At 46.9% G+C, this 10,479-nt stretch overlaps 1 protein-coding gene across 1 annotated transcript in view; it reads left to right on the forward strand.

The window, feature by feature from the left end:
- The first annotated feature begins 297 nt into the window (after positions 1 to 297).
- Positions 298 to 10,479, forward strand: part of Ddx47 (DEAD-box helicase 47) — a 12,606-nt gene continuing 2,424 nt past the window's right edge. The window contains exons 1-11 of the mRNA XM_021190080.1: positions 298 to 430; positions 965 to 1,058; positions 3,390 to 3,578; positions 3,779 to 3,850; positions 4,025 to 4,143; positions 4,762 to 4,833; positions 5,293 to 5,409; positions 6,432 to 6,578; positions 7,393 to 7,530; positions 8,972 to 9,042; positions 10,134 to 10,263. Coding sequence (XP_021045739.1) covers positions 344 to 430; positions 965 to 1,058; positions 3,390 to 3,578; positions 3,779 to 3,850; positions 4,025 to 4,143; positions 4,762 to 4,833; positions 5,293 to 5,409; positions 6,432 to 6,578; positions 7,393 to 7,530; positions 8,972 to 9,042; positions 10,134 to 10,263 — 1,236 coding nt within the window. The 5' untranslated portion in view covers positions 298 to 343. The remainder of the gene's footprint in view (positions 431 to 964; positions 1,059 to 3,389; positions 3,579 to 3,778; positions 3,851 to 4,024; positions 4,144 to 4,761; positions 4,834 to 5,292; positions 5,410 to 6,431; positions 6,579 to 7,392; positions 7,531 to 8,971; positions 9,043 to 10,133; positions 10,264 to 10,479) is intronic.

Below are 10,479 nucleotides of genomic sequence, written 5' to 3' on the forward strand. Positions count from 1 at the left end.
GGAAGACAGACAAGGCTCTGGAAAAGCCGAAGTTGCAGAATGAAGTCCCGCCTCAAGAAACCAATTAAAAAAAAAAAAAAAAAAAAAAAAAAAAGGGCGGATACCCAAAGGGCAGCAAAAAGGGATCAGCCACTTCTCTGGGCTCAGCCACTTCTCTGGGTTCAGTTCCTTAGGCACACAGGCTTCGTGTCATTGCTGTTCTTCAAAGCCCCACCTGTGCGGGGCGCTGCAACGCCAGACCCGCCAGCGGGAGGCGTTCGGAACCTACACTCTAGGGAAGCAATCGCCTACATTTCCCAGCACGCCTTGCGCCTCGGCCCCACTTCCGGAGTCCACGAGCAAGATGGCGGCGGACGAGGACCCCGATTCCCCCTCCGGAGCCCTTCCGACAGCTGCGGAAGAGGAGGAAACGAAGACATTTAAAGACCTGGTGAGAATGGGTGATGCTGGTGTTTATTTTGTGATGTTGGCGTTAGGCTCACCCAGGGTTTGGGTACTTCCTATCCCAGCCGGTGGTGTGTAAAAACACCTTGAGGCCTAGCTCATGCTCTCTTCGGGCTGTTGGAAACTCGGGGTCATTTGCCTTGTAGGATGCCGCTGAGTCGTGAGAGTCCCCGTTTGCGTCTCTCTCCAGTTAGTGTAGAGCCTTATGTTATCTAGGGTCACGCGTGACCTCGTTACAAGAGGCAAGTTGCTATGGTCTGTGCGTCACTTTATACACGTGAGACACTTGGTAGAATAATAGCTAGCCACTGGTCGGAACTCTGGTTTGACGGGTTAATTGAGATAATACACATAAAGAGTTGACACAGCCCCTGGTGAAGAGAAATTGTCCCATAGTGTTCATATAAAGCAGGGTCTGAGATGTACAGTTACGTAAAGTGTAGAGGGCTACACCAGTAGGATGGCTCTGATAAAGGTGAGGATGTATTCTTTGCTAACGTACGGTTTTCTCAATTGAAAGGGTGTGACAGATGTGTTGTGTGAGGCGTGTGACCAGTTGGGATGGGCCAAGCCCACCAAGATCCAGATCGAAGCGATTCCCTTGGCCTTGCAAGGTAGGTTGGGATTAAATACGCAGGTTAGTGCAGAGCCAGTGTGGCATTATATTCAGTTTTTGTGTTGCTTTTAAGAGCTATTGCTGTCAAGTTTCAAGTCCCTGAGTATGGCAGGATTACTCGAGTTCTTAACACCGAGGAGGCAGAGACAGGAGGGAAGCTGCAAGACCTTGCCTCAAATAAATATAAAGCCAGGTGTGATCACAGTGGTACAAGCCTGTACCGTCTGGGAGGTAGACACTGACGTTAATGAATGGCGGGATGACAGTTTTAAACCCCTAGAATACTCTGCTGTCTGAATTTGCATGGCAGATCCTAAGTTGTTAGCTCTAAGAGATGAGAATTAAGAATCCACCATACAGCTGGGCGTGGTGGTGCACGCCTTTAATCCCAACACTCCCATCAGCAGAGGCAGGCAGATTTCTGAGGGGTTGGGGCTAGCCTGGTCTACTAAGCAAGTAGGAAAACACTTTGTCTTTAAGACAAAGAACAAACAAACAAAACCCCCCAAAGCAGAAAAAAAAAAAACAAAACCCATCATGCTTATTCTGTAGCTTCCAACACCCTTGACCACGCCTTTCTTGAAGTTATCTTCTTTTAATTTCAACACAGTATTTTACTAGCCTATTTAGCTACTGTTTCTTCCCTTTTGCTTTATAAGACTGATTCTATCTCCATCCTCTACTGAATTAGAATTTTCAGGTGTAAAACCAGGTGGTGTGGTGCATGCCTTTAATTCCAGCACTCAGGAGGCAGGGCTTGGCAGATTTCTAAATTTGAGGCTAGCCTGATCTACACAGCGAGTTCCAGAACAGCCAGGACTACACAGAGAAGCCCTGTCTCAAAAAAAACAAAGCAAACATACAGAAGAATTTTCAGATTTGGGATATACCCCTCATAGATTGTACCTCTGATGTGTATGCTCCTCAGGGGTGCAAACCTGGTTAAAATTCATGGCTTCTATGTCTGCATTGCCAGTGTGCGTGCTTTTGTGTAAAGGGGAGGAATGAGGTTATGAAGATGCTCGTGGGTCACGAGTAGTTTGGCAACCAGGGGCATTTCATGCCGCTGTTCTTTAGGAAGATGAGCTCAAGGCCTGCTGGCATAAATATATCCTGTTAGCTTATAGCTCTCTCTCTCTGAACCTGAAGTTCTCTGTATCCAGAATCATTAACTTCCTCCCAGAACTGATTTTTCTATAATTCCTGACTCCATTTTTTGGCTTTTCAGTTTCCCGTACTATAATTGATGTCACCCACCACATTTCTTTCAACCAGGTTTTGTTTGCTTTTACGTTTGAGATGGGTCCCTGCTGTGCTGTCCAGGCTGGCTTCAAACGCCTAGGCCCATGTGCTCCTCTTTCGCCGAGCCTCCCATGTAGGTGGGACTACAGCTGTGCTCCATCATGTGCACCATCACGTGGACCGTTCAGCTCCTTGCCTCCTCCGGGTTTATCTTCCCAAAGAATAACATCGCTTGTGAAATTCCCTGTTTATCAAAATGCATTAGGGGTTTATGAGCCCCTTCCTAGCCTCATTCCTTTCCCTTATAATACCCTCCCATTCAGCCCAGGTGGGACTTTGCATCGCCCCTTCGTAAGCTGTTTCTGAGAGCTCCAGCCCTCTGTCCTCATGCAGGAATAGCTGTCCTGCCCTTCTTTGCTTACTTCCACGTAGAATTTGCAGATCTCTGTTAGCCTGGCATTCCCCTTTATGTACTTTTTATCTTTTCTAGGGGTCTGTATTAAGGGCCTTATCAAATTAAGCATTTGTGTTGGTAAGATCGCTCAGTGGTTAAAGACTCTCACTGCTGAGAGTCATGGCCTGAGATGGATCTCTGGGACCCACATGGTAGAAGCAGAGGACTGAGTCCTGCACATTGTCTTCTGACTTGCCACAGTTACACACGGGAACACACACACACACACACACACACACACACACACACACACAGAGAAAAAAACATACATAAAACAATTTTAGAAATTAGCCTTTAGTTAAATATTTTTGTTTTGTTTTGGGTTTCTCTGTGTAGCCCTCGCTGTCCTGGATGGAACTCACTCTGTAGACCAGGCTGGCCTTGATCAGCCTGCCTCTGCCTTCTGAGTGCTAGGATTAAAGGCACAGGCTACCTCTGCCGAGTTTAAACATATTTTGTATTTGTTACTGAATTTCAGCTAATCTAGGGTAGAGGCCGTGTCCTTTTCATTTATTCAGTCTCTAATTGACTAGGGAGACCCTGTGCCCAGCGTTGTGTCAGTACAGAAAACTTTGAAGGAGCTCAGAGTGCATTTCTTTGTATAAGCGTTTTGCTTTGTTTTGTTTCTTGCAGGTCGTGATATTATTGGGTTGGCAGAAACGGGATCTGGGAAAACAGGTGCCTTTGCTTTGCCCATCCTAAATGCCCTGCTGGAGACACCCCAGCGATTGTTCGCCCTGGTCCTCACCCCTACCCGAGAGTTGGCCTTTCAGATCTCTGAGCAGTTCGAGGCTCTGGGGTCATCTATTGGGGTGCAGTGTGGTAAGTGCCTAAGCAGGGCAGAGCCCTGCGTGCCATCCCAAGTGGGGAAGGAGAGCGGGAGGCATGGTTAGCACAGTATTGACTTAAGGAGCTGGTGTTGTGGTTTAGCCTTGGGAGTGGGTGGACAGATATAAGTAGAAATGTAACATTAGCTTGAAGGTGCTCACTGGGAAGGTTCTGTGTTTGCTTTGTTTCTGTAGCTGTCATTGTTGGTGGAATTGATTCAATGTCTCAGTCACTAGCCTTGGCCAAAAAACCACATATAGTAATAGGTGAGTCACTGACACAGGTAAATACCACCATGACCATATGGGTTGGAGACAATCTACCATGTTGGGTGGCACCTGGGGAGTGGACCTGCTTAACTCTTCCGTGCCTTCATTGTTTTCTGGGAAGTAGATAATTTTCTTACTCTTAGGTTCTTTCTCCTTAACCTTTCTTGGTAGCTACTCCTGGCCGACTGATTGACCACTTGGAAAATACCAAAGGCTTCAACTTAAGAGCTCTTAAGTACTTGGTCATGGATGAGGCAGACCGGATACTGAACATGGATTTTGAGACAGAGGTGAGCTCTTTTTGTTTGTTTGTTTGTTTTTTGAGATAGGGTTTCTCTCTAACAGCCCTGGCTGTCCTGTGTAGACCAGACTGGCCTTGAACTCACAGAGATCCACCTGTCTCTGCCTCCCAAGTGCTGGGATTAAAGGCCTGTGCCACTCAGCCTAGCCTAGAGGTGAGTTTTTAGCAGCAGTGCTCCCTAGAGCTTCGACACTGGTTTTGGTTCCTTGGGCCCCGTCTCTGTAGAGCTCTGTCTCAGCCTCAGTGAGAGCAGCAGCATGCCCACTGTCTCCTTGCAGGCTTGGGGCGTCTCACTAGATTGTGGTCCTGGCTGACCAGAGAGGTGAGGCGTTGCACTTCCGCTTCATTTGCCGAGCGAGCTATGTATACCTGGGCGGTTCACCGTTTCTCCTGAGCTGCTAGACAGTGTTGTCTGGTCTAGTATCAAAGTGTAAATATTCGGTCAATTCTACCTGAAAATCCGATTGTGTTTTAAGTCCTTAAAACCTCCAGGGTTTGGTTTCTCAGTAGTCCTGTCTCGTTGCCCAACAGCCCCTATACTATGTATGCAGAGAATCTGTAGACATGTAGTCTAAATGTCACTGGCGTTCTTTCCTGTGTGCCCCAGGTTGACAAGATCCTCAAAGTGATTCCCCGAGATCGGAAAACATTTCTCTTTTCTGCCACCATGACCAAGAAGGTGAGATTTGCTTGGACTCCTGCATTCCTCTTTATAAGAATTGACACACAAACAAGGGCAGGCGAACACCAGTTCCAGGCCAGGCTGGTCGATATGGTGAAGCTGTACCCCAAAACCAAACAGTAAAAAAAGAAAGGAATTGATATATGAGTATCCCAGCTATTTGGGAGGCTGAGGCAGGAGGATGACAAGTTTAAGGCCTGAGTGGACCACAAAGTAAGTTCACGACCATTGGGCACCTTAGGGAGACCCTGCCTCAAAGTAGAAAGTACAACTAGGGTTTGAGTTGTAGCTAATAGGAAAATCTGTGGTTGAACTTGGGGGAGGTCCTGGGTTTAATGTGTAGTGTGTGCGTGCACCCCCCCCCCCAATCTATGTATTAGAACGATAGTGAAACACATGAAAGTAAGAACATCGAGCCTTTAGGAATTGACGTGCTATTCTGTTTTCTTTCTTTAGGTGCAAAAACTTCAGCGCGCAGCTCTTAAGAACCCTGTGAAGTGTGCTGTTTCCTCTAAGTACCAGACTGTTGAGAAACTACAGCAGTATTACCTTTTTATTCCCTCGAAATTCAAGGTAAAGTGTTGACTTTGTCATTGCTGCCATTCCTGCCCTCACCAAAGCATCTGAGAGTATGTCAGGTCTCCACCAGCTGAGGGCTGTGTGTCCAGCGTATGCTTATCACAGGTAAAGTGATACGCCAGGAATTCTCGGCATTAGAGCAGAGTAGAAGTCCTGAGAAGATGGCAGGGTTTCTCCCCAGACCACCCCTGCAGTTGATTTCCTTCCTTTGCTTATTTCATGGTTACTTTGGAAAGACCTTTGCGTGGTTGCCGAGTGCAGATCTTATGTGTGACGACGGATGTAATGGGGTGCTTGGATCACAGAGCGCATAGTAGCTAGCCAGGTGTGGCAGTGCAGGCTGTGTCCCCAGCACTGGGACCTGAAACAAGGTCACTGTAGGTTCAGTGCCAGCCTGGGCCTTACCGTAAGTTTGAGGCCAGTTTGGATTATATACTGTGAGACTTTGCCACACAGATGAGGGCCGTTTGGCAATCAAAAAGTACAGGCATGGAGAAGCTGGGATGGGGTGGGTTGTGCCCTCTGATAGTTGTGCCAGCAAGGACCGGGAAAGTCAGCATGTTTGTTTTATTGTATACACGAGTGGGTTTAGCTATTCTCCAGAGTGGGCCTCTGTCAGGGAGCAGTTGTGGGTCTTCACATCCCGGAGGAGGAACCTGTGCTTGATATTTTCTCCACACTGTCAACACCAGCACACTGATGGGTGTCTGAGCCTGACCACAGAGGGCGTGCTGTTCCCATAGCCCTGAGGTTTTGGGGACCTTCATGGCCATTTCATGTACAGTCCTGTCAACAGCAGCTCAGGACTGTAATCTGCCCCGCACACTTTCCCTCTGGGATCTTTATAGTCCCCGCAGAGACCGTGTCCAAAAACCTGGGAGCATCAGGGAAGAAGCATAAAGCTCAGAGCTGGCAGTTTGCATAATGGAGACCCTCCTGTAGACGTGGCTCTCCCGCATGTTGTAGGTCTCCAACCTTTCTTCCAGGTCAGTTATGTACCTTGTCTTGTGATATAGGATACTTACCTGGTTTATATTCTCAATGAACTGGCTGGCAACTCCTTTATGATATTCTGCAGTACCTGTAACAACACTCAGAGAACAGCTTTGCTGCTCCGGAATCTCGGGTTCACTGCCATCCCCCTCCATGGACAGATGAGTCAGGTAAGAGTTCTTTACAGGAAGCAAACCCCTTGTCAGTAGGTGAGTGAGCAGAGACGACACCACAGCCCGTGGCATGCTCCTGGTTCATGGGCAGCCGTGCTCCTTGCACACTCCTGGTCTTACGTGTTTTGTGCGCTGCTTTATACCCTTACACTCTCATGTTCAGACAGCATGTGGTAAGATTGGAATAGGTCACAGATGGGCCTGCTGAGGTGGCTCAGTTGGTAAAGTACCTTCCGTGCAAACATGAGGACCTGAGTTTGAGCCCTAGAAACATCCAAAGCTGGGTGTGGTGGCACATGCTGTGGTGACAGCCAGCTTAGCCTAACCATTGAGCTTCAGGTCAGTGAGCTGGAACTGGATAGCTGTGAGCTGTGGGAGCTGGGAACCAAATCCCCATCACTGAGACATCTCCCCGTCCTCAGGAAAGAGGTCTCAAAAAGAAAAAGATTGTCACAACACCAAGAGCGTCCTCTGGCCTCTACATGCATGTTCATGTGCATACTGTGTGCACATCAACATGTGTGTGTATACTGTGATTATACATGTAAATATACATACACACAAAAGAACATTTCACAGGCACTTGTCTGGCTTGTAAGCTTTTGATGTATTAGCAGTGTTGACTCTCTCTGGTCTTAAGTTTTTTTTTTGTTGTTCCATACTTGTTTTGACTATGAGGCCCCTGCCTGGACTTAGAAGGGAGAAAGTATAAAAAATAAAAATATCTTGTTTATTTTGTCTGTCTTCCATGTCCTATATGTAAAGATTCTTTCATTTTTCAGAATTAAAGTTTCTCATTTCTTCTTCTCAGAGCAAGCGCCTTGGATCCCTTAATAAGTTTAAGGCTAAGGCGAGGTCCATTCTTCTAGCGACTGATGTAGCCAGCAGAGGTCTGGACATACCCCATGTGGACGTAGTGGTCAATTTTGACATTCCGACTCATTCTAAGGTGAGTTCTGCTGTTGCTTAGGCTTCCTAGTTCTGAAGGTTGCTTGCTAAATCATGTGTTTTGTTGTTTGTTTTTCCTTAGTTCTAGTGCAGTGTTTTATCCTCTATTAGTTCATTATCAAAAACTGAGGACGTGGTGAGATAGAGCTCGTTTGATAGGACACTTAGTGTAAGCTGAGGGTTTGAGCTGTAGCACCGAATAAACTGGGTGTGTTAGCACAGGACTGTAATCCCAGCACTCAAGAGGTAGACGTAGGAAGATCAGGACTTCAAAGACATTGGAAGTGTAAGGCTAGCCTGGGCTGCATGAGGCCCCGTCTCATAGCAACAACTGAGAAAGCTCAGCATTAGCAGATGTGAGTGTGAAGATATGCAGAGAGCATCACTGGGCACAGGCTAAGGGGGCAGGCGCAGCAGATGCTGGCCACGCTTTACAAACACGACTTCTGCTGCTTGGTGTCTCGGCACTTCTCGGTCTTGGCGCTGTTAGCGTTTGGACCGGTGGATTCTTTGTCTTGGAGTTGTTTGTGTATAATATGCTTAACATTCCTTGAGTCTACTAGACAGTATCTCACACTCTTTTAGTTTGACAACCAAAAATGTTCCAGGCATTACCAAATGTTCCCTGGGAGAGGCAGGATCTCCCCTGATGGGCCTTTGTTTCACTTGGCTCTTTATTGAGTTCTTACAGATAAGTTGTTCTCTCTTTTGATATTCACAACAACTCTTAAGATTGTGCATTCGTTTCTAGCCCTGGTCTATAAAAGGAACTGAAGTGTAGAGACATGGTGGTATGCAGATAATTGTGTAGGACTCCTAGATCCCATGTCTGTCTGTCTGTCTTGATTTATTTATTCATGTATTTTATGTGTATGAGTGCTGTGTCTTCATGCATACCTGAGAGGAAATCAGATTCTAGTAGTTAGTTGTGAGTGACCATGTGGTTGCTGGGAATTGAACTCACGACCTGTGAAAGCAATCAGAGCCCTTAATCACTGAACCATCTCTCCAGCTGCCAGCCAGTGTTTTTCTTTATTCAGTGTTGCCATAATCCTGTGGATAGGTACTGTAGGTTTGTCTTTGTATAAGAGAAAGCAGGCATTAGATGAATTTTATGCTACCAGAATGTTTTGAAAAAGAGGAGGAGGAGGAAGAGGAGGAAGCTGGGTGGGGTGATATTGAACACCTTTAACCCCAGCATTTGGGAGGCAGAGACAAATGAATTTCTGTGAGTTCAAGGCCAGCCTGGTCCACAAAGCAGTTTCTCCGTTACACAGAGAAACCCTGTCATAAACAAACAAAGAAGTAGGTTTCTTAGCAAAATTCCCAGACCAAGTCCTCCATGTTCCAAAGGCATGTGTTTTCTTTGAGAGGTTTGCAGCAGGACTTTGCACACTTCCCTTTTTGGCTCTGATGTGAATTTATTTACTTTTATGTTCCAGGATTATATCCATCGAGTAGGACGAACCGCGAGAGCTGGCCGCTCTGGGAAGGCCATTACTTTTGTAACACAGTGAGTAAATCAGCAAGGGGACTGAGTAACAGAGACTGCAACCTCTGCCTGGTGCAGTGCTGTCATACAGACTCTCTCCTGGCTCTGTATGTGTGTGTGTGTGTGTGTCTGCCTGCAACTTCTGCCGGTGCAGTTCTGTCATACAGACTCTCTCCTGAATGTGTGTGTGTGTGTGTGTGTGTGTGTGTGTGTGTCTACCTGCAACTTCTGCCGGTGCAGTTCTGTCATACAGACTCTCTCCTGGCTGTGTGTGAATGTGTGTGTGTGTGTGTGTGTGTGTGTGTGTGTGTGTGTGTGTGAGTGTGTGTGAGCAAGGTACAGAGACTGCAACCTCTGCCGGTGCAGTGCTGCCGTACAGACTCTCCTGGCTCTGTGTGTGTGTGTGTGTGTGTGTGTGTGTGTGTGTGTGTGTGTTCACACACCACGTCATGTCATGCAGAAGCACAATGACTCTGCTGCTTGTTGGAGTATGAGAACTGGGAGCAGTGACCTTTCTTTCCCTTAATTCCGATGGGCTAGAATAACTATGTCTGACTTTCATGTGTGTGGGTGTTTTGCCTGCATGTATGTCTGTGTGTGTGCCATGTGCATGTCCTGTGCCTCCAGAGACTAGAAGAAGTCAGATCCCCAGGCCCTGAGTTAGGGACAGTTATGAACTGCCATATGGGTGATGGGAATGTAGAAGAGCAGTCAGTGTCTTGAGCAGGAAGCCATCTGCCCAGGCCCATTTTAGGAGCTTACTCTGCCAGTTTCACACATGTATACAATGTATCTTGATCATATTCCCCAAATATCCCCTCCCCCCTTCATGTCCTCTTCTTTTTCTATAACCCACCGAATCTAATTAGTGTTGCTGCGTATGATTGAATGTGGGATACCTAGTGTTTTCTCTGAGTAAATCATACTGTGGGTAATTTCCCAATTGTCTGGGCACAAAGGTTGTATTTTTACTTGTGTTCTGAGAAGGACTCATATATTTGGCATTGTTTAAAACTGGCCCATATTCTGTCAAATATGATAGCATGGCACTAGCCAGTGGAAGGTGCCGGCATTACCAGTTCAGCAAAGCAAGGCCAACTTTCCTTCCTCAGGTATGACGTGGAACTCTTTCAGCGCATCGAGCACTTGATTGGGAAGAAGCTGCCTGTCTTTCCAACACAGGATGAGGAGGTCATGATGCTCACAGAACGTGTGAGCGAAGCCCAGAGGTTTGCCCGGATGGTATGCTGCATCTGCTTTTAACAGTCTCTGATGGGCTTACCTCATGATACGCTTGAGGTTTTGTCCAGAGTTGAGATGAGCAAACCAAAGTTGAGGGCTTATGGGAAATTCACCACTGAATCTGGATTTGTGTAGCTGAACAGGCTGGCTATATTCTCCTCCGCTATGCCTTCCCCCAAAAGGTCAATCTCAAGGTCAGAAGACTAGCTGTGGTTA

This window comes from Mus pahari, chromosome 2 (assembly GCF_900095145.1).
Source record: "Mus pahari chromosome 2, PAHARI_EIJ_v1.1, whole genome shotgun sequence".
Taxonomy (NCBI): Eukaryota; Metazoa; Chordata; class Mammalia; order Rodentia; family Muridae; genus Mus; species Mus pahari.